At 50.8% G+C, this 23,710-nt stretch overlaps 6 protein-coding genes across 6 annotated transcripts; 4 read left to right on the forward strand and 2 right to left on the reverse strand.

Moving 5' to 3' along the window:
• Positions 1-126: 126 nt before the first annotated feature.
• Positions 127-548, forward strand: N7539_002849 (Dabb family protein; the record flags this gene model as incomplete). Its single annotated transcript, XM_056932452.1, has 2 exons — positions 127-353; positions 434-548. Coding segments are annotated over 2 exons (342 nt in total), but the record flags the coding sequence as incomplete, so codon positions are not given.
• A 5,369-nt stretch (positions 549-5,917) lies between these two features.
• pbs2 (mitogen-activated protein kinase kinase PBS2) lies at positions 5,918-7,911 on the forward strand (the record flags this gene model as incomplete). Its single annotated transcript, XM_056932453.1, has 3 exons — positions 5,918-7,356; positions 7,425-7,434; positions 7,510-7,911. 3 exons carry the CDS (start codon positions 5,918-5,920, stop codon positions 7,909-7,911), a joined length of 1,851 nt encoding a protein of 616 aa, XP_056792412.1.
• A 1,224-nt stretch (positions 7,912-9,135) lies between these two features.
• On the reverse strand, positions 9,136-11,198 carry N7539_002851 (cytochrome P450; the record flags this gene model as incomplete). Its single annotated transcript, XM_056932454.1, has 4 exons — positions 9,136-9,337; positions 9,509-9,672; positions 9,783-9,893; positions 10,104-11,198. 4 exons carry the CDS (start codon positions 11,196-11,198, stop codon positions 9,136-9,138), a joined length of 1,572 nt encoding a protein of 523 aa, XP_056792413.1.
• A 2,781-nt stretch (positions 11,199-13,979) lies between these two features.
• On the forward strand, positions 13,980-15,458 carry N7539_002852 (uncharacterized protein; the record flags this gene model as incomplete). Its single annotated transcript, XM_056932455.1, has 2 exons — positions 13,980-13,982; positions 14,790-15,458. The coding sequence occupies 2 exons, from the start codon at positions 13,980-13,982 to the stop codon at positions 15,456-15,458; spliced, it is 672 nt and encodes a 223-aa protein (XP_056792414.1).
• A 3,370-nt stretch (positions 15,459-18,828) lies between these two features.
• Positions 18,829-20,703, forward strand: N7539_002853 (class I SAM-dependent methyltransferase; the record flags this gene model as incomplete). The annotated part of the gene is made up of 9 exons (XM_056932456.1): positions 18,829-18,855; positions 18,932-18,984; positions 19,243-19,299; positions 19,380-19,409; positions 19,483-19,524; positions 19,601-19,714; positions 19,778-19,803; positions 19,913-20,099; positions 20,271-20,703. The coding sequence occupies 9 exons, from the start codon at positions 18,829-18,831 to the stop codon at positions 20,701-20,703; spliced, it is 969 nt and encodes a 322-aa protein (XP_056792415.1).
• A 464-nt stretch (positions 20,704-21,167) lies between these two features.
• On the reverse strand, positions 21,168-23,013 carry glr1 (glutathione-disulfide reductase GLR1; the record flags this gene model as incomplete). Its single annotated transcript, XM_056932457.1, has 3 exons — positions 21,168-21,601; positions 21,686-22,518; positions 22,622-23,013. 3 exons carry the CDS (start codon positions 23,011-23,013, stop codon positions 21,168-21,170), a joined length of 1,659 nt encoding a protein of 552 aa, XP_056792416.1.
• Between the last annotated feature and the right edge of the window lie 697 nt (positions 23,014-23,710).

A 23,710-nucleotide genomic window follows, 5' to 3' on the forward strand; every position in this document is an offset into this window, starting at 1 on the left:
CGTTCACCAGCTCATACCGTACATTAAAGATGAGACGATCGTCCACATTGGTATGCTCGAAACCCCCGTCTCCCTCACCTCAAGCCCACACTACGCCCCATCCCGTCTCTGTTGAATCGCAAAGTGCTCTTCAAATTTCGGCCCGAAACGCAAATCAGCACTCGAGAGAAATTCGTCACAGAACTGAAGACTCTGAAGTATTTGCCCTGCGTCAAAGATCAGCGTCTCATAGTCAGAGGACCGTCGATCACGGACCCCGCGTCCAAAAGTAAGGGTTTCCAACATGCATTGGTGGGCTATCATGACGACCAGGTAGCTCTGGACATGTATCAAGCAAGCCCCGAGCATGCGAGGTGAGTGAGCCCTCATGTTATGCTATCACTGATCAAGGATCGATGAGCCAGATGAACTGATTATCGGACTTCGAGTCCAGGGTGACCAGTCAATACTTTATCCCGTATAAAAAAGATCTCGTACGTTTCGATTTCGAAACAGATCTTGGAGGCGAGGACTTGCTTGGATTTTCGACTTCCTCACACGATGCATGATAGATGGAACTTATAATGAAGCGACTATACTAGTTCGCAAGCACACTTAAAGCAAGATTCATCTGATAGGCCTGCAAAGTCTAAACGAATAGATCTCGTTGGACTGATTTCTTTATAGAGACTAAGCCTCTGAATATGAACAACGAGAGATACAGATCCTTACCTGATGGATGTTGTGAGACGTTTAGATCATGTTAAGGTTTCACCTGTTTGATAATGATACTTGAAGCCAAAAGTTGCGGAAGATATCAGATAGACGAGCGTATCCCATATATGAAGAAGACGTGACTGAGCATCGAGAAACATGTGCGAGTATGAATGCGTAGAGGGCAAACATCAAGGTTTCGTGTATGCCAGAACAGGCACAGACTCAACTCATGGTCTCGAGTATGAGATGGACTTACTATCGCGCATTCGCCACGATGCTGCGTGAATTACCGGATGACAGCAAACACCCCGTCGGTCGGTCCCAGTTCTATGTGAGCGAGTAGTCATCCATTACGCAGGACAATTGTAATATAAAGTTTGAGCCCGATCAAAGGCTCTCCAATCCAGAAACTCGGTCGACCATGACAGAGCTTCGCTTGCTATTATTTCCAACTGCGATACATAGATAATCTTGTAGCGCATCACTGACGAGTCGAATAACACGGATGCTGTTCTCTCGGCTCTCCTTCCGATTCATGAATCTAATTCGATATTTTCCCCACGAGGTAGCAAAGCGTACCTACCGCTAAGGTATAGCCCCACTCAGAAACACGAGATGAACGGGGTATTCATCCGGAGACGGTAAAAGTATAAGTGCGCCTCGAAAATGAAGCAGACGCTAGACCGCGGGATTGAGACCGATCGCGGCACTGATCAGGATTCAGGAGTGATTCGAATGCAATCGGCGATTCCATTGCGAAGCCATGTCGAACCCAGACGGGGCCGAGACGTACCTGATACCGTAGAAAGCGGGCGCCACCGGACCCAGTACGACAAGTTGAAGGAGAGACCAAGATTCTGGTTCGGAAAAACACATTGAACACAGCACAGTCCAGACCGGCCGTTGTGGAATACACGTATGTCGTCCTACGGATATAGACTTTTTGGGGTCTGAAGCGGGTGGTTGAGAAAATTGATCACATCGAGCGCTGTCAGGACTTGAGAAGAGTCTGGGTTTTGACAAGTTTGTATTCTTACTTTTCTAAGTGTGGCTAGGCACTCACAACCGACTGGAATGTCTACTGAACAATTCAGATAGTGCGAATTGGTGGATGATTTGGCTTATATCGTGCCTAAGCGCGTACTGTGGAGATGTTCCCTCGAGACAGCAAGAATGACGGCACGGACAGCAAAGTCTAAAAGAGGTATAAGGATCGTTGGATAGCAGGCGAAGGGGCTTATCACCTATGCTATACGTGCAGAATCGTAAACCTTGCGCCTGTCTCCTCGTGGAGACTACTTAATTAGCCTTTTTGCGAATACCAGAAGGTAGTCCAGCAGGAGAGATCGATATGAATGTCTTGTAGAAACACGGGACGAGACTTGTTCTTCCATATGTATTAGGCACCTCCCCAGAGCTCGCCACCAGTAGTCAGTCTAGGTGAAATCATCCCCGAGGCTGCTATTCTTCTCAAGGTCCACCTTCATCATGGGCCTCTCCACCAGTGTCTAGAAGGGCCCGATTCAACCAAGACCCTCATAAGCCTCCAACGGGAGGGCCCGGCTCCAAGTGGAGTCTGGTCTCGAGCATTGGGCGAGGGCGAAATAAGCGATTATACATGCCAAGGCATGCAGAAGGCAGCGACAGGAGAGCGCAGTGTGTACATGATGGGTGGCAGGAACGCTCAAATAGTCCTACACGTGCTGCACACTTTGAATCGTTGAAAGTTCAGTTCATGCCATTTGAAGAAATTTGGAATCCACATCCACCTGCGTCTCGGCCCTTGTCGAGACCGCGAGAAAGTCGCAGCGAAGCCGTTACGCGGGTCTGGATTGGGTCATAATACCGTTTGAAGCCATTGACCATTTGACAGGGGCCTTTTGACCTTTTCGACTTCTTGACCCCAATCATGAGTCAAGGGAGGTTAGGGAGTGAGCCAAGAACCCTCGAGTCGCCTTGTTCTCGCACCATGTCCAACGTTTCAAATCCAATCCCGAGCAAGAGATGATGGACTTGGCCGCCGACGAGTGGTCTTCAGAAAGCATCCCATCGTATCAAAGAAATTTGATTAGCCATCCCCGGCTTGTTGTAGCAGCTAGTGTCATTGACACCCGACCTGAGGCCTGCCAAAGTTTGAAAACCCAAGCTATCATCAAATCCTTTAGATATTGCCCCTGGCCCTGTCCGGACTGCGCCGGCGATGAGATTCGGTACGTTCCAGTGTGTCGGGAAACGGGAGAAGACCCGGGTAGAGGCTGAATGACCGGCAGTCGGGCTTGTCGGGACATGGCACTAGGGACAATTCTCTTAGACATCTTCCACCCCTTCCATGGTGTTGGAACAGGTTCCGATCATCTCAGGGGCCCAGAAATTGACCCTGACCCATGAACACGCTCACAGAGGCGTCGGCTATCCTGAGATCCGAGTAGATTGGCAGTACTCTTGTACTACAGTAGTTCTACCGTGCAGTTGGTGCACCGTCCAGCGCAAACTGCAGGGAGCAAAGATACGAACAAGGCCGCCAATAGGCTCGAGAGGCGAACCTTTTGACGAGACCCCTCCATCGTGAAGGATCCATGAACGGACCATCTTCTTTCGCTGTCATGTTTGGTCATTCTTCAGATAAGTGATCTGAGGCTGTCCACCACTCCACCGAAATCGGTTCATTTGGGGGGGCCTGCCTTTTACGGTTTGCACGTCCCGAATTCCAAAACCGGCTTTTTTGGCTGGCCTGGTTCGGCCATGGCCAGTATTTGCTCTGATTGGTCGGTTAGTCCATCCGGGGGCTTGCAGAGGTTCCCAAGACCAAAAGTGACATCTGCACGATGGAGCAGCCATGACGCATGAGGGGAAATCAACCGGTCCCCATTCGCACGAAAACTGGGTGCTTTTTGGGTTGCTTGGAGGTGGGGGGGGGAAGGAGGAGGGTCCAGCATCAGCCATGAGGAGCGGGAGGCAGCACGGCCACGCAACAGAAGGCGGACGTGAATCAAGAATCTTTCGCTGTGATACACGCCAGTCACACACGATCCTCGATCGTCTCGGGCGCTGGCCATGAGAATTCCGTGAGTTTATGTGTGGGATCGATCGAAGAGTGATATCCTCGTCTGGCTGCCTGGTCGGTTAGCGTTGTGTGCGAGGCGCAACTTGTGGAATCGGGCGAGCGGTCTTGTTATCATGATTGCGGCTGTACAGTGGTGTATTGGTAGCGCAAATGCTTCATGGACGGTGCCTGTAGACTTGTAGAGCGGAGAAAGTACATACTACTATAGCCTGCGAGTTGAACTTGACCAGTCCCAGTGCGTCATGTCCTGAAGACCTCGGTGGAACCGGCGACCAGCACAAGCACAGGTGAAGTCTTTTGACGTGCCTGAGACAGCGGAGAGGCGGAGAGCCCGAGGGAAGCTCGGACATGGCAGCACTCCGGATGGGTCACTGGGAGTCGCCGAGTGCTTCAATTGTCACCTGACTCGATGGTATAAGGTAGACAGTACAAAAGTAGTCGTGTCACTACAATCCATGATCACGACTCTAGTAGGTAGATCGTTGTTTCGCGTATCACAGCAATTCATTCGCGACCACGTCCTCAGTATGAGTACATCGTGTCAATGAATTGACAAGGTAGTATGGATGTAGATAGTGGATACTAGATAGTACTCATAGTAGATAGTTAGTAGATAATAGATACTAGATAGTGATATACTACCATACGACCGTGAGACTTCCCTTAGCCCTGGAATTCAAAGAACGATTGGAACTGCCGCCTTGACGACTGCACCAGGTATCACTACACAAGCATACATGTATCAAGCGACGTTTGTAGGTAGTCTCGCAAGCCAGGATTGAGATAGTCCGAGGCAAGACTCAAGCGTACACGACCTGATGCCCGAATGGCATAAAGCGAGTCTCTGCATATCTTACAATAGTTCCCTCCCTAGTCCTCCTGCTGGTAGTGCCTGGCAAATCACATGCCCGAATGGCCCATTTCCACATCATCGACCGCATCATCAGCATCATCCCAAATGCAAGTTCGAATTGATGAAACGGTCGGCTCTTTAGTTCCACCTCTCCCACTCATTTTCATGCTGCCGCGCCGTCGGTCGGTTGGCTGGTTCCACGCCCAGAGTTGGCCCCCCAACGTGTATTATCATTGCTCCTGTCGTGCTCGCGCCGGCTTGAATGACTGGGCCTCGTTTCGAAATCGGCTTGATATCTTGATACCTTGATACCTTGATACCTTGATACCTTGATACCTTGATACCTTGATACCTCATTGAGATCAGAACTGGGTACTCCGACTAAGCAGTTAGTAGTCAGTCAGGTACTGGGTGGTAGGTACTGGTAGTGGTACTGGTAGGGCTGGCATGTATTGTAGATTGTGGATGCCAGGTTTAAGAGATTCAAGAGTCAAGACTCTGTGATCCTCGCAATTACAGTGGTAATCTGATACAGCAAACTGGTGTCATTTCGTATTCCCTCTTTTTTTTGTATTTTTTCTTTTTCCTTTTCTCGGGGATTTTCCTCTTTTTCACTTTGGCTCTCTGATCTTCATTTTTTTCTTCTCGTCGTTTCTGCTTTTTTTCCGTTCCGTTCCTTTCCCTGTTGACGTGCCCCCCCCACCCATCAAGCGTAAGTGCAAGTCGGTGTTTGTCATTTTCCCGGATGGGTCTGGGTCGCAGGCTTGAAGTTGGAACCCCCGCCGACATGATCTCAGCGGTTCCCCATCTCCAATACCAATACCTTTTTCCCAATCTTCCATTCCTTGGCATCTGCAAATTAGTGACATCCACGTTCTCTCTTCCCCTCGCTCGATCGTGACCATCTTGTTTTCCTCCTTCCCTTCTTTCCCTCACCCATCTCAACCCGCCATCCTTCCCCTCCCTTCCAGCGTGCGACCAGAATCAGATCTCGTGGGAACGAAACGAGAGCCCTGAACGGGGATCACCATCATCCACATCAGCATCGCTATTGCCAGTTCTCCCCCTCCTCACCGCCTGTGCCCCCTTCCTCTCTTCGAGACACCGGTCTTGTTGGGACACCCCAGACGGAGTGATTTGGCATCGCGCCGCCAACTAGTTGCCAACCACGCCTTCCCCCTCAACACGGCCGCTTGCCATTCAATTGTATCGGACCCGTGTCGTGGGTGTCTGATCCGTCGTCCCGTCTTCTGATCGTCACCGTTCGCGGGATTGACAGAACCAAAAAAACCCCCCAAGACACGATGGACGCCAGTCAGGACCACCCCGCGGAGACTCCGCAAGAGGAGACCAGCGCTCCTACATCCCCCAACCCTCCCAGCGTGGAGCCGACGGCGCCGCCAGCAGCCGACTCACCGGAGCAGCCCACTCATCATGCCTCAATGCCGGCTCTGCGAAACACCCGAACGCCATCCGCCGGCATCACACCGTCGTCCACCCACCTGGGTCAGATCAATGCGGCGCGGCGCGGCGCGGGGACCCCGCCGCGCCTGCAGCAGGCATCCATGAGCTCCCAAGCGGCTGGGGGGTTGAATCAGGACATCATGGCCAAGATGAGGGCGTTCTCTTTGTCCAGGCAAGGTGTCCCCCTTGCGCATGCGGCATCCGCGGACGCCATCCCCACCTCTCATGACAACGGCGCCGGCGGTCCGCTCGCCGGCCGCATGCCGGGTGCCATGCGTCCTAATAACAAGAATTGGGCTTCGTCGCCTGTGATCTCGGGCGCTGCTTCCTCGCCCGGATCGCCGCGACCCGGCGGTCTGGCGGCCAAACGCATGAAGCCCGGGCTCAAGTTGTCCGACGTCACAGGTGGAGCCACCCCAGCGCCCACGCCGAATGGCGCGGAACCGACTCCAGAGCCGAGTCAGAACGGAGAGTCGGCCTTTAGCAAGTATTCAGAATTCATTGACACGAAAGCCGGAACGTTGAATTTCAAGAACAAGGCCATTCTTCATGGCGGAGGTGTCGAGTTCTCCTCCGGCCATAGTTTCAAGATCTCCTTGGACGAGGTGGACCGATTGGACGAGCTGGGCAAGGGCAATTACGGCACCGTGTACAAGGTTCGCCATAGTCGCCCGCACCTTCGTAAACCGGGACAGGGACTGGGTGGAATCGTGAGTCGACCGACGGAGCAGCCGGACGTGTCACCGAGTAACGGATCGCAAACCAATCTGTCGGGTGTGATCATGGCCATGAAGGAGATCCGCCTGGAATTGGACGAGGCCAAGTTTGCACAAATCATCATGGAGTTGGATATCTTGCATCGATGTGTCTCGCCCTTTATCATTGATTTCTACGGTGCATTCTTCCAAGAAGGTGCCGTTTATATGTGCGTGGAATATATGGATGGAGGATCGATCGACAAGATCTACGAAGGGGGAGTCTCGGAGAACATCCTGCGCAAAGTGACGCTCTCCACGATCATGGGACTGAAGTCGCTGAAGGATGACCACAACATCATCCACCGTGACGTGAAGCCAACTAATATCCTGGTGAACACCAAGGGTCAGGTCAAGATTTGTGACTTTGGCGTCAGCGGAAACCTTGTGGCCAGTATTGCCAAGACGAACATCGGATGTCAGAGCTACATGGCTCCCGAACGAATTGCGGGAGGCGGCATGCAGCAGTCGGGTGCTCCAAGTGCGGGAACCTATAGCGTGCAAAGCGATATCTGGAGTCTAGGGTTATCCATCATCGAATGTGCGATGGGCCGATACCCCTACCCCCCGAGACGTTTACCAATATCTTCAGCCAACTTCATGTGAGTATCGAGTGTCTTTGTTCTTGGAAGAGTCTCGATTGATGGTGATGGACACTAACTGAAAGCCCACATTAGGCGATTGTTCACGGCGATCCTCCTACCTTACCCGCAGAGGGATTCTCGGAGGAGGCTCACGCCTTTGTCGGCGCGTGTCTTGATAAGATCCCCAAGAACCGACCCAGCTACAACATGCTCCTCCGCCATCCCTGGTTGTCGCCACTCATGCAGCCCCCGACCGAGTCTGCGAGCGAAGACATCGCATCAGAGCCATCCGAATCGCCCACGCGCCTCTCACCACCGTCCAACCTGACCGAGGACAAGGAAGTCGCTGAATGGGTCATCAAGCAACTTGCGCGTCGCAACGGTGGCGAGCTGCAAATTTCAGAGAAACCTGCCCTGCATGCCGTGGCCCTGGACAAGGTGGCCACGAGCCCCCTTCATGATGATGCAGCGGCTCTTTCCGGGCAGACCGAGTAAAGGCATGGAGCGAGCAAATCAATTGTCTTGGATCTCCAAGACTATCCTTGGATTCACCCGTCGCCTTTCGACAATACGCGCCTCATCTTTTCTCCTTCTAATTCTCATCCGATGACAAAAGATCTTTCAGCGTGGATGGTTCTACGGCGCAGGCGCCGACTCTGCTGTCATGTCATGACTGTCTGTTGATACATGTAACAATTCGATCTGATGTGGACTTATGTAGCCGCACTTTTGAGCACCAACTCGCCCAAACGCCCCTTATCCTATTCCTGTTCCTTGTTTCTTCTTCTCTACAGGACTTCTATTTTTTCCAACCCTGTCTCACTTCCTCGAAATATCTATCACCACCGTCTCTTTTTTTTTTTTTTTTTTTTTTTTTTTGCGCCACATACATCAAGCCGCAAATTTTTGCTTGCATTCGTTGGAGCGTCCATCCTCCTCCATCCTCAATCTCTGGCCCATTTCTTTTCATCTATTTCGTACTTTTGTGGTCTATCCCCCGTTCAGCGAGATTTATGGATTGATGTGTCAAAGTACCAAGGCCTGGGATTCCTAACATCTCTGGTCAATGAAGTTTATGCTGCACGAGACATTTATCTTTTCTATGAATCATGTGATCTAACGATCATGCACGAAAACGAGCCTCATACTCCTGGACTCGCGAGGCCTAAAATCATAAATCCCGACCACAATCACGTAGATGTTGATTTGTGGTGTCTCAGCTTTCTAAGTCTCGAATAGCTCGAACCGTTCATTGCCGTTGAGATCAAGCGTGCGTATCATCTCAGACATGCTGCTTTGGCGCTGAAGACTCGTGCATTATTACCTTTGACAAATCTCCCCTTCTAGTTGTCTGTGACTCCGCAGAAAAAGTCGCTGTTCAATTAGCTCGTACAGCGACAGGGATAAATATCGTGCGAAGCTTACCAGCAGTCCAGTACACTTTCCAATTTCCATATCCATTGTCGCCGCCAAAACATGACCCTATCACCAGTCTCCACTCGCTATCTACCGTGGTGAGACAGAGTAAGTTAGTCAACAGTCAGTACTCCGTAGTGAGTAGCAAGTACTGCGTACCTGTCTAGTGGAAATTGAGTACACGGCACAATGTACCGTTCTTAATCTCGAACAATAGAAACGCAAAATCACTCAATAACAGACAACATTAAAATGACCCAATATATCAAACGCCGGATCTACCCAAATCAATCCAACCAGTCTTTACTCCTGACCCTCCGTCCTTGACCCCAGTGATCCCCTCCACCCCGTCACAAGAGCCCTCACGCCTGGACTTCCCTTGCGCGGATGCCCGTTGAACATGTCGCGCACGACGCGGACATCCTCGTACGTCGTCTCATACAGGGTCATGTCGAATTCTCTGAAGATTGTGGCGATCACGAGGAGGATTTCGGCTTTGGCGAGACTGTTGGATGGGGAATCATTGGAGGAGGTTCGTTGTTAGTCACTGGGCCTTTTTTTTTTTTTTTTTGATCGTTCTCTTGTTGGGTGGTTTTCAAGCATGTGGCGTGAAGAGAGAAGGGGGAGAATGAAAGCAAAATGGAGAGGGATTCTTCTTTTTTTTTTTTTTACGTACGGAATACCAATACACTGTCGAGACCCTTTACTAAATGCGACGAGATATTTCTCGAGTCGGTGTCTTTCTGTGGGATCCATCCATCGTTCTGGATCGAATTTCTCCGGGTTGGGAAAGATTTCGGGGTCGTTGTGAAGGAGGAGACTGGTCATTCCGACGGGGACCTGGTTAGGGATATCATTAGTATGAAAAAAGCATCACTTGTGTGAGTCGGTGAAAAGATGTGCCCCCTTTCAAAGATGAGATATATGTTTGGTGCTTGTTTTTGACTTACCCCCGGGGGAATCACCCAGTCGCGGTAGATCATCGGTTCGTCCGGGGAACTGCGTTGAAGCCGGGTGGCTACGCCAAAGGAGACGCGGAGACCCTCGAGCATGATGGATGTCTGAGATATGAGGTTAGCCTTGAAGGTATGGAATCATTCTTGGGGGCAAGCTTGTCCAAATCTAGGGAGAACCTGGAAAGCCCAGAACAAAAAAAAAAAAAGAACAAAAGGTGTGATCACATTGGACCTGATGGGCATAAAGTCCAGTCGACAACAAGTATAGACGAATCTTCCCAGAACACAGGTAGTAGTAAAGCATTCAGGTCTTACCAAATAGGGCATGGCTTCATAATCCTTCAACGAAGCCGTTCCATCCGGATCCAATCGGTTCAATTCTCCGCGCAGCTTCTCCAAAATCTCGGGATTACTCAACAGGTGATACGAGACGGTCGTCAAATTCTTCGCCGTGGTCTCACCACCCGCTGCAATGACGGTGAAAACCTCTTGACTCAACCGAGGCGCAGCCTTCTCTTCCGCCGGTAGATTACTCTCCAGCAAGGCATGGAAGAGTGTACCCGGAGGCACGATGGGCTGCTTCTTATCGGTGACCTTTTCGGGATTTCGACTGTCGATGACCAAGTTGGCCAGACGGATACTTTCGGCCTTTTGGTCCAGCACTGGTCCCAGATCCGGATTGATCTTGAGAACCAGCCATCGTGGCAGAAGCTCGAACAGAGCCATGAACCACTGGAATTGTTTGAACTGCATGCCCGCGCGCACAATGGCCTGAATGGTCGTGGACCACTGCGGGCTAAAGTCGGGATCGTCGAGATAGTGAAAGGATTCGCCCATGGTGTATTCGACCACGACGTCGGTGGTAAAGGCGTTGTAGGCGTGATACAGATGAAGCGGCGCTTGTCGTTGGATCCATGCGCGCATGCCGTCACAGAGCTTGTCGACCATGGCGCGCAGCATGGGCTCGAGGGATCGAATGCGTTGCTGCGAGAAGAATGGGTTCATGGGCTGTCGACGGATTCGATGACGGCGATAGTCCACGGTGCCAAAGGCCGAGGCCGGTGCGCCGAACATGCCGGTCAGATGAAGGGATTTGTTACGAGGTGCTTCGCGCGAGTAGAGCACGTCGATGTATTCCGGGTCGTTGATGTGGAGTTCATAGGGACTGATACGAACAATGGGTCCGTATCGACGGTGCATCTGGGCGATTTGAAAGGTATATTCGCCTTCGAGGTAGGAATCATAGTACCATTCATACCACATGGTGAGAGCCGCCCATTTGGGACCCGGGAAGTGAGCTATCGGAGAGAGCCATAGTCGTTGTATCGCCAATCCAATGGTATAGATGGTTCCGACGGCCACCAGTGAAAGCGCCAACTGTGTGAGGGATAGATCCAGCAGCCACGCCATCTGATGCAGCGTCGTTTTTGGGAGCCACGAGGCGAGCTAGCTCCAGTAACGCCCTTTCTCAATAGGGCAAGCAACGGCGATTTTGAGCAAACTACACAGAGAAAGAGAGAGAGAGAGAGAGAGAGAGAGAGAGAGAGAGAGAGAGAGTAGTGGTGATTCAGTAGTAGTCCAACAAATAAGACGTCAGTAAATCGTGCATGGGAAGGCTATGGAGCAGGAGCAGGGATAAGCAGCCAAAGAAAATGATATTGTTCAAACTCCTCAACGACACCCGGGCAAGGAAATGCCGATCCTTTTGAGATGATAGAGCTCTCTTTTCGGGTGGAATCTTTCTCTCTCTTTTCCTCCTTCCTCTCTCTCTCTCTCTCTTTCGCTGTCTTTGCTCACTCTTCCTCCCTCCAAACTCTCTTCTCCTGCGCCTTTTCATCATTGCTCAGCTCTCGATTTTGTTTTCATGATTGGATTATCTGTTCTTTCCCAAACTCAGTATTCTCCCTTGATGAACTTTCATTGCTCGCTTGGTCTGCCACGATGGGCGGGATCCATGCACCAGCAGAAAAAGGATTTCTCCACCTGTCTGACGCTTTGAAGGAACCACCGATTCGGGAGGGATGATCAGACGGAGAGTGGACAACGCGGTGGATGAGCCCGACCAATTCCTCTTTCCCCGTTATTAATTTATTAATTGTCATTTTCCTTTTTGTCTCGTTCTTGATTATTTCAAATCCGCAGAGTTACGGAGATGAGCCTTGAACGGGACGAGACGGGAGGTGGTTCCAGAGAACGGGAAACGTCGAGTACCCAGTGCCACTGGCCAGTGCTGAGTGCCCACTGCCCACTGTTCAGTGTCCAGTGTCCAGTGGTCCACAGATAACCCGTGGATGAAGGATGGATGGAACGTGGATATGAACGGTCTGGCGACGGGGACACCTCTTGTGGCTCTTTGACAGGCGAGGAGGGTTTGGGGGGGGGGGGTCTCCCTGGCCGAGAGAAATGAACTGGTATGCTCTCCGGGGAATTCTCCCTGAGTAGGTAGGTTTGTACTGTAGTTTCCGGTGACTGGTAGTGAATCCGACAAACTCATCCTTCCCCTCTCCCCCATGAGATAGGGTCCAATCCATCAAAAAGTCCTGGTCTGCGATCCGAGAGCGTGTCAGCATATCTGCAGGCGAAACAATGCCATTTTGCGAGTGCCGCATCCGAGCCCTTGGGAAAGGAAACCCGACGCACCCGACAGACTGGTTCCCGTCTGTTTTGGGCCTTAGCGGAGGAGCTCGGCTGCAGGAAAACGAGCCGAACGGAGTGCAACGGACACTTTGCCAACGAGGATGACTGACCATGAACATCACATTGCAGGTTGCACATGGGACCCAGGCAAGATGGGAGAGAGATGGAAACAGAGGAAAAGGGACACTCGCTTTCTGCTGGGAAAGTTTTGGGTCCTTTCTTCTTCTTGATCACACACACACTCTCCTCACTCACTCACTCACTCTCTCTCTCTCTCTCTCTCTCTCTCTCTCTCTCTCATACAGGACAACCGATCTAGTCCTCAATGGAACAATATTTACAGTATTTTCTTTTTCCCAAGATAGAAGCCATGTCCCACTATTTCCATCCACAGCCGATCCGCTCACCCACCCATGTCATCCACTACGGGACTAGCGACAGGATGAGGATATGCAGTGGTCTGCAGGATGCATTCATGCTACCACTGTCCTGAAGAATAGGAATCTCATCATCTCATGCTTGACTACCGAATCTACTCTCGTAGCTAGTAACTACCTGGTACCAACCACCAAGAACCTACTGGTTCTAATTATTCCGGGAAGACATGATGCAGCACCCTGCGTAGTACGTAACTGCGTACTACTGCACCAATGCATAGTGCACGTGAAATGCCTCCCCACGTTTCAACTGCTTTGCCTCGGCTTGGACTCTCCATCATACAACATCCCGTAGCCCGTAGCCCCTAGCCCGTAGTCCCCAGCAGAGAGCGAGCTCCAGCTTTCCTTTACCGCGCGATGCAGCCGACTGCATCCCGGACCGGATCTGTTCCCCAAATCACCAGGCGTTCCACTTGCCTGGATAGCTTTCCAATTGTTCCAATCATCTCTTCTGAAGGCTGCCGCTTCTCACGTCAGAACTTTGCGAGTGATGAGCAATGAGCAATGAGCCATGAGAGATGAGAGATAAGCCATGAGAGATAAGCCATGAGAGATGAGAGATGAGCCATGAGAGATGAGAGATGAGCCATGAGAGATGAGAGATGAGTACTAGTCACCTTACCTACTACCTCGTGACTATTTAGGTACCTACTACCTACTACCTACTACCTACTATGCTGATCTAGGAACCTAGTACCTGGACGATAGTCAGACCTTCCATGTGCTTCCCAGTCGGGGACTTGGCGTGGCTGGGTCTCCGACCTCCGACCTCCCCTCTTCTGGGCTGCAGGTTGTGGACTGCAGCAGTGCAGACTGCAGACTGCGTGCTGCGGACTGAGGACGGCCTGGCACCTGCTCGTCTAACTTTCTGGCTCGTGCAACCCAGCGAGTCGTGGGGTAGAGAGAGAGAGAGAGGGACGGTAAAAAAGGAAAAAAAAAGAAAAAAAAAAACAAAAGGTAAATGGCTTTGAGAAAGTGAGGCCACCGTACAAATGTAGGAGCCAAAAGAACACTTGTGAGGTCAGTAAATACTAGATAGTGATCCTAGATAATAGACATCAGACGATCCCTCATTCTGTCTTTCTTGCCGGGTAGTAAGACGAAGTGCACTCATTTCATGGTCCGAGTCAAAGTCTGTCGAACAGAACGTTTCCCGTCCTCCCCGACCCGCGGGGATCTAGAGCGGAACATCCACCGATAGACCTTTTGCTATAGGACTACCGCGATCGTCATTCGAGGAATCGTCGCACAGACAAAGTAGAAGGCCGAAGTATCGTTTCACTATTCGGTCTAGGTAGAAGCGCACGACACGGTGATGGCGACCTGTCTACCGACCCTCCAGGGTGCTACTGTGCTTCAAGTTCCCTGTAGAATCCAAGCTGGTGCACAGTAAGATGATGGTCGAGGACTTCACTTGGCATTCCCATCTCGGCTGCTTAACCTTTTTTTCACTACTCCCATGAATCGCTGACTCTGTTGTCTTGTCTGTCACGGACCGTGATCAAGACCCCAGGACTCACTGCCTTACCTGACTTAGTTAGGTACCTAACGGTAGTACCATCTGCAATTCTCTCTTCCGACGAACAGTCACACGTCTGATCCCCGTGAAAATCCAGACTTTAATACGGACACAATCTGCGGTAGTATCACTGTCCAGCCGTCCACTGGCCCTCGGATCTGGGTTTCCAATTTCTCCCGCCTCCTCCTCCTCCTCCTCTGGCTTGGACCACAGGATTACTGTAGGTTCATGCATGCTGCTACTTTGAGTCGCGCCCGTGGGCTCTAGCTTCCGCATCGACTCCATCGGTGGTACCTTTTCCACAGTGGGGTTGACCTCTCAGGCAGTAGTATTACTATCGAGTATCTACTACTACTTAGGACTTCGTACTTAGGACTTCGTACTTCGTACTTGGTACTTAGTACTTAGTACTTAGTACTTAGTACTACTACTACTACTACTACTACTACTACTACTACTACTACTACTACTACTACTACTACTACTACTACTACTACTACTACTACTACTACTACTACTACTACTACTACTACTACTACTACTACTACTACTACTACTACTACTACTACTACTACTACTACTACTACTACTACTACTACTACTACTACTACTACTACTACTACTACTACTACTACTACTACTACTACTACTACTACTACTACTACTACCTACTACTACTACTACTACTACTACTACTACTACTACTACTACTACTACTACTACTACTACTACTACTACTACTACTACTACTACTACTACTACTACTACTACTACTACTACTACTACTACTACTACTACTACTACTACTACTACTACTACTACTACTACTACTACTACTACTACTACTACTACTACTACTACTACTACTACTACTACTACTACTACTACTACTACTACTACTACTACTACTACTACTACTACTACTACTACTACTACTACTACTACTACTACTACTACTACTACTACTACTACTACTACTACTACTACTACTACTACTACTACTACTACTACTACTACTACTACTACTACTACTACTACTACTACTACTACTACTACTACTACTACTACTACTACTAGTATCTATATCACAGCCTCTACTACCGAGTCCGGACTATCCAGTCCCGCATCACGACGAACCCTCCTGTCGAATGGCTCGACCGGGTGAACTTCTGGCGGGGGCCGGATGCCTGACGTCTCGGCACGCTAGAGGCTAGAGCCCATGGCGTGCAGTAGCACCAACGTCTTTCGTCATCCAAAGACGAGAAGAGTCCAATCAATAGACGAACAGATCCGAAGCTGTCTCCAGGGACAGGGATGTTGACCCGAGACCGGGTTGCGATGCGGGAGGAAAGGGTGGTGGCCCTTAGTCCCTGCGCTGCTGCAGTACCCTGACACACGTAACCACTTCACAACTTCACACTCACTAGTGAGTTGTGACTGTAGTCTGTAGTCTGGACTGACGAGAGGTCCTAATTTTGGCCCGTTGGCGCCGCTGTAGGGATCGTCCAGGAACTACTGCTAGTCTGCTAGTAGTGTGTTGGGAAGCCACCACATTTGTTCGTCCGGGTAGTAAGTTAGTCTAGAAGTCGATGGATTCCTGCAGGTGGTTCAGTTAGTTCCGCTTGCCAAGGGACTGATCCCTTTTTTGCTCCTGGTAACTATAGGACAAGCACGGTAGTACCGCTGTCATATGGCCCGCCCTCGGTGTTGTCATGTGGAATCATTCCACTGGAAATGAGCCTGCCGATCTGGTATAGTGAGTGGGCGGGAATTCGGTCCGCGCCGCTTCGTTTCCCTTGTTCGTCGTGAGGGGCCGAGATGGAGGTGGGATGCGGGAAACTTGGAAGTAACGACAGGGTCTCACGCTGGTAAGCTGGCAGTCGAGCTACCCGTTAATACTACTGAGAGTGGGTAGTAGTACCACTCTCTACTGAATACTCAGTACGGACTGAGTACTCAGTACTGAACTGCTGATCGGCATAGGGATGGATTTTGTGAAATGATCAGCTGGTCCCGATGGGCATGGAGGATGGGGCTGAAAGTTGGGCGTCCTGTATCACTGGCCCCGTGTCCACCGTGTCAGTGTCCACTGCGTTCGTTCATGGAGGACGAATCTAAAGTGGACGAAGAATCCTGCGGCGACTTTTGTTCCTCCATCTATCTGATGATCGATGGACTGTACTTTTAGGAGGCATTGCGTGCAACGGTTCAATTCCGAGTCAATAGGGATGATTTTCTCCTCGTACATCATACAGATGTTCGTGATTGCATTGACCACCTGCCATCGGGGTTTATAGGTTATTAGGTACCAGGGAGGTCGTTCCGGTCAGCACTCGGTAGTACTCTGTTTGTACTGGCAGAAGCCTACTAGTAGCACGCTGGATGTCCTCCTCTATTGATCACCTACTGGACTTGGACTGCTGTTGATAGTAATGTCGTCGAGGCCTCGACCTTGTCTCCTGCTACTGTTCTTGGGTCACTCTTCCCTCATCAATGAAGGTAGTACGTAGTTATGTACAATTGTCAATCCCGTACTTTATCGGTTCCACCCCGCTTGTTGTCCTTCTGACTTTCTGTTCTCTCTGTACGGCGCCCTCTTCTCTTCGTCGCCTCGATTTCTCGCCAACCCAAAGCCTCGCTGAATTCTGCCAAGACACACTGACCACCGACCACCGACCACCGGCCACTTCTCAAGTGTGACACCACCGAGACTGACCGAGCCCGACCACCCTCGCCCCAACTTTAACTTTGGAGAATCAGGTGTCCTTACTGCAACCTTGCACGATCTGCATTCAACATGATTGTTCCCTCCTCATCTTCTTCCTCTTGTGCTCTTCCGCTTTCCCCCGGCCCCATGATCCCTTTGCATGGTAATCCATCATCCAGTCTCATCCTTCCACTGAAGAGGTGGAATGGCATGGTCAATCCTCTACGCAGATTAGCTCGAGAATAAACCACCCGCGTCAAAGCCGCAGTTGCATCGGAATGGCATGATGGACGAGCCACTTGGAAGCCTTCCGTCTGGTGGAGACTCTTCTTCCCGAGGCGACACCAGGGGGGCCCCTCTTCCCGCTCCCGCCTTTTGGTTGTCATCACCAGTCCAGGAGGATGTGTTATTAACGGACAATCTTGGTCGAGAGAGAGAGAGAGAGAGAGAGTAGTGTGTGTGTGGCAGTTACATGTGCAGTGCACTTGTACAACAGACCTACAGACTTCATCTGTCCGTCTCCCTCTCCATCTCCATCTTCATCTCCCTCCCGTCTCCATCTCCATGTTCATCTCCATCTCCCTCCCGTCTCTCGGTCCACGTCGCTCGACACAAAGTCGGAACGTCAAAATCCTGTTACGTAGACTAACTATATGAGCTTATCCTGAAAACCACGTTTCGTCGGCGGGCTAGTAGCGAATGAAACTCATCATAGGTAGTGATCGAAGTAATGAAATAGAGAGACATTACGACGGACTAGGATTAGCTCTCTATAGCATAAGCGTAGCTAACTACCTAGGTAGTCACTAGCGGGTAGTTACGTCGGATACGGGACGAATAAGGGGTAAGACCGTAAGAACGAGTAGGATAGGCGGGAAGGGTATAAGTAAGCTGGAGATCATAACTTCATAAGGTACTAGATCCCTAGAGCTCCCCTAAGTTTCTATATACGTGGTTCTATAGAATATTACAGTAATATTATCATGACTGATCCGTCATATAAGCCCATTCTTATCATTGTTTTGCCAAACTTTTAGAGCGGTAAGCCAAAGAAAGTTAGCGTATTTCGGATTTATTTTCCGAGAGTGAAGTCGTAAGAGTGCGGAGGTATAACTGATTTCGAAAACTACTGTAGCATTCCGAACTGACCAAAAGAACCACCTCTGTTCCCCCTCTGACTTCGACCAGACTTCCCCCCCCCCCGGTCACTTACTCACCCCCGTGTGCTTCTGTCCACAGATTCTCACGGGCAAGTACAAAAGAGGGTTCTGGTCTCCGTTCCGAACCACTTTGAGTTTACGCCTTCGCGTGTGGGCTCTGTACTTTTGCCGGTCCACTCCAATCGTCCCCAAACCGTGCGTGTGCGGATGTCAATGTCAAGACCGAGTCATCCGCGCCAACGCACATCCTCTCCGTCCAGAACCCTCCCCCCCACCGACATTAAAGCAAAATTGTCTGCCGTTGTCAACGTGCCATTCAAATTGCCCACCGGAAACCACAAATCAGAGCAAGACAAGTCATCTCCGCTAATCGGGATTCCAATTCTTGTGCTTGGAAATCATCGCGACCTTGGTTTCCAATTCACTACTACAAGTCCAACCCCAGCGATCGCTGCGAACAAAACCCGCCGGAAGAGGGTCACCAGCTACAGAACGAATCTTGGAAGGGCAAGTCTGTCGCGCGGCGGGCACATCTCCAATCGGGGCACATTCGAACCCTCAAACCTCCCTCATCTTTCCGATGTCGGAACCGGAGGCGATTGCGGTGGTAAGCAGTCGGCTTCACTCCAACGTCAATCACGTTGCAAGATGCAAAATCCGCGAGAACTGACCGACTCTTGGAGGATCCGGACACGTACGCTGTCGCAAGTGCGTACTGGCCCGACGACTGGCAATCGTGAGTGATGATTCCCCTCAGCGCCACGTGGAAGACGGAAAAGGTTTCCCTAGCACCGAAAGAAAAAAAAAATTGATGGGGCAACGGCGAGATCTAAGAAGAGAAGAAAAAGAGAACCTGAAGAAAAGGGGAGGAGAAGGGGGGGGGGGGGGGGGAGCTGATGGCTCGGAGTGATGGCTCGGGCCCTCATTGCAAACTCCATGGGACAAATTAATTTCCTGCGGACAGTCTGCTTATCCGTTGTTGCAATGATTCTAGGGAAACCACCTCTATCGGATCCTCGATTTATCGAGGTCTGATCGAAAATGGCAGACGGTAAGAGAAGCCAAGGAATCGGACCCTCCACGAGAGCCTAGATCACTGACTAAGCAATGACGGACTTTCCACCTCTCCAGCTATCAAGCTCTACGGAACAAGGAGTATCTGTGAGTCAACAGACACTTGAGAAGTAAAATCAAACACCACTCGCAAGGCAGACCATCTCATTCCCTCGGGCAGGATCCCCGCGGATGACGCGCAATTCGAGGCATACGAGGCCGGGTAAGTCCCGGAGATTGGCCGACCCCGGATTCATCGTGTCGAACCCACTCACTGATGCTGGTCTCGCTCCTCACAGACACCTGTGTGCTCTGATTCTCGAGTCCAATCATGATAATCCATTCTTCCGGGCTCCAGTCAAGTCACCTCAGAATATCCTGGACATCGGGACGGGAAAAGGAACATGGGCGATGTGAGTGAAGCCGTTTGTGATCCTCGGAGACGTGGAGAAGTATGCTGCTGAACTTGCTGCAAGTGACGTTGCCGATATGTTTCCAGAAGGTGAGTCACAAGCAAGAGAGAGATATACTCGGCGCTCTTTGAAAACAAAAAAGCCGCTGGAGCAGACTCACTTATGATGAGAATCTTTTCACGCTGATGCACACCTTAGCCACCGTTCGTGGAGTGGACCTCTTCCCTCCCCCCGTCACATGGGTGCCTCCCAATTGTGTTCTGGAGGTGGATGATGTACAGCAAGAATGGACCTGGCACGAGCCATTTGATCTCATTCATATGCGGATCATGATCGGATCTTTTGAAGAAGCCGAATGGGAACGTCTATATAAACAATGCTACGAGTAAGTCTCGACGGGTCACATGGGGGTGGGGAGTTTTTTTTTTTTTTTTTTTTTTTTTCTTCTTGTTTTTGTTTTTGTTTTCTTCAATGTCGATCACCATGCCCACGTCTCCAGTCACACCGAACCCTCACGAGACACCAAGCAACGTCCTATCTACTAACATCCACCTAGCAACCTAAAACCAGGAGGCTGGATCGAACAGCTGGAAGTGAGTCCCATGATTCAAACAGATGATGGCAGTCTACCACCAGATAATATCTTAAATGACTGGGGCCCCAACATGCTCGCCTGTGGCGAACGAGCCGGCCGAGGTGTCGACACTTTCGACACAATGACAAACAAGATTCAAAAAGCGGGCTTCACCAACGTCCACCAGAAATTGTACAAGTGGCCCATTGGCCCCTGGCCTCGAGATAAAGAACTCAAGGAGGCGGGCATGGTCAATCACCAGCATTGGAGCTCCGGTCTAGAAGGTTGGTGCATGTGGTTACTGACCCGATATGGGAGTCCCTCGCCGTGGAGTCAGGAAGAGGTGCAGGTATATGTGGCTCGATTGCGGAATGAATTGTTGAATCCACGCTTTCACATCTGGCATCGTGGGTGAGTGGGGAATCTCCTTGTATACACTTGTCAACCCTCGCATGCCCTGATCACCTTGTGTGAGTGCACGAATCGAACCTCACTGACGGCCGAATCTCTGCATCTAGACGGCGTGTATGGGCTCAAAAACCCTATGACGCAAGCCCAACCCCTACTAACAAGACGGCAACACCAAGAGGACAATGGTGATGCAAATGTGAAAAGGTAGGGGGGGGGGGGGGGGGGGGGGGTGCAACACAAAAGCGCTTCTTCTTCTTCTTCTTCTTCTTCTTCTTCTTCATCAGTTTAATCTTTTCTTGACTTCTGACAAGAATAAAACCAGTCATTTCACAGTCACATGTCGTCCTACTTCTTCAAGTCAGGTATTACTACTGGACTTTGTTTCCAATATTGTGATATACCTAGGAATATATTCTATCATCTATCAATCTTCCCCCCCCCCCCCACCTTTCAGTACGTACATACTATTTACCGCATAGTGACCAACTCCTCCGCACTTGTCGGGTGAATCGCCACACAGCTATCAAAGTCGGCCTTGGTAGCACCCATCTTGACGGCCACTCCAAAGCCCTGAAGCATCTCGCCAACACCGAGGCCGAGGATGTGCAGACCAACCACCTTTTCCTGGGGACCAGCGCAGACGATCTTCATTTCGGTGGGGTTCTTGGCCTTTTCCTCGCTGGGCATCACGCTGTAGTACATGGCGGTGAACTTGGTGTGGTACACCTTGATCTTGTCATCGCCGTAGCGCTCGCGCGCTTCGGGCTCGGTCAGACCGATGGTGCCGACTTCGGGGTGGGAGAAGACAACGGTGGGGATGTTGTCGTAGTTGAGCTTGGCGGTCTTGAACTCGGAGGGGCCAAAGAGACGGCTACCGAGGTGACGACCGGCGGCAATGGCAACTGGAGAATTTTGGGTCAGCCTTTTGAAATTCCTTTTTTTTTTTTTTTTCAGAGGGAATGTGACAAAGCGTATATTATACGAACCTGGGGTAAGCTCGGCTTGGCCGGTCACATCACCGATAGCATAGACGCCCTGGACCGAAGTGTTTTGGTACTCATCCACAATGACGTGACCGCTGTCGTTCAACTTGACACCGGGAATGTCGAGGTGCAGGTCTTCAACCTCAGGAGCACGACCAACGGCCCACAGAACCTCATTGACCTCCAACTCGGAGCCGTCGTTGCTGATCAGCTTGAGCAGCTTGTCCTTGCCCTTGCCATCGCGGATAAGCTGGATCTCCTTGAAACCCGGGTGCTTACGGTGCATCTTGACACCGGCGGCCTCGTAGCGATCCGTCATGGTCTTCTGCACCATGGGGTCGAACTTGCGCAGGAAGGTGTCGCCGCGAATAAACATGTGTGTTTCCACGTGGACGGCGTTCATCACACCGGCCAACTCCACGGCAATATAACCAGCACCGACAACGGCAATCTTGGGAGGCATCTCCTCCATCTCGAAGAAGCCGTCGCTGGTGATACCGTGCTCGGCACCCTTGACGTCAGGCAGGTTTGGTCGACCACCTGTCGCGATCAGGATGTGCGGAGCGGTATAGCGAGCGATCGTACCGTCGGGCAAGCCAACCTCGATCACCTTGGGTTCCACGAAGCGGGCACGTCCGTGAATAAGATCAATGCCCTCCTTGTTCCAGTTGCGCTCGTAGATACCATTGAGTCTGTTGACCTCGGCATCTCGAGTGTCCTTGAAATGCTTGTAGTTGATCTTGGTTCCCTCGGGGATATCGTAGCCGTAGTGCTTGGCACCTTCCATCATCTCGTTGATCGAAGCAAAGTTCCAGGTCATCTTCTTGGGAACGCACCTGTGATCAAACAAAAGAAAAAAAAATCAGGAAAAAAATCAGTTAAGACTATGGCTCTCGGTGAACGCCACCGTCGCCAGGGATTCCGGCATTGTATACGCACCCGACATTCACACAAGTGCCGCCAGATCGGCCGCTCTCGACAATCAGGGTTTTCGCCTTGTACCAACCGGCCGCACGACGCGCGCTACCACTGCCACCGCTACCACCACCCAAGACGATGTAGTCGTACTGTTGAACCTCGACGGGAGCCATCGTGGAGGGGCTTGTGTTTTCGAACGTGGGGGACGAGGACGAGAAGTGCCGAGTAATCGACGACAACCGGGAGCCGAAGTTGTTCGAAACTGTTCTAGAGGAGCTGCGCGCGGTCGCCAGTGTTCGAGTGTCGGTCAAGCGTAGACCAGTATGGAGCGACCGAGAGACAGAAGGCTGGGACTGAAAGGAAGTGCGCAAGCTGATCGGAGATGAGCGAATGCGGAGAGAGCGGGAAAGCATGGATAAATAGGACGCAGAGAGCGGAGAAGGAAAGGAAAAGTAGAAGAGGAAGCGACAAGAGGGGCAAAAGATCCAGAAGAAGAGCAGCTGCGGGGAAAACCTCAATGCAGCAAGGCCAATTGAGAGTCAGGGAAATGGAAACAGTGTGAGCAGGGCTTTTTCGGGGGTAAAGCTGACCTCGAGCTTGGACGGTGATTACGGAATCGGGGAAATAATGAGAGTTCGATGGAATCGGAGGACCAGGTTTCAGGAAAGGGTGCAAATCGTCATGAACCTGCTTGGCTCTAACTACATACTACTACGACTGTAACTCGGGGCAGCTTCGCTCACTTCCGGTCCGACCGGTTCCAGCGGCCATGGGCCGAGGCCACGTGATGACAAATCGGGCCTCTTCATTTAAGGTTACTGAAGAGGGTATCACTAATTACTAACTACTAACTTGACGTTAACTAACCTTGGTTACTAACCAACACTAAGTAGTTAAGTAGTAATTAAGGAGTCACTATGTAGGTAGTAACTAACTAATAACCACTGACTAGTGACTACTAAGTAGTGAATACTAACTAAGTTAGTAGGTAGTTTATTGCTAGCAGTAGATCAGGTTCACTGGCGAGATGGACCGAGTCAATACTACAATATGTGATTTTTAAGTAGTCGAATTACTAATGAGCTATTGCGCAGGCAGAGAAAGTAATCT

Source organism: Penicillium diatomitis (genome assembly GCF_028827545.1).
Source record: "Penicillium diatomitis strain IBT 30728 chromosome Unknown utg000003l_segment0_segment0, whole genome shotgun sequence".
Classification (NCBI taxonomy): Eukaryota; Fungi; Ascomycota; class Eurotiomycetes; order Eurotiales; family Aspergillaceae; genus Penicillium; species Penicillium diatomitis.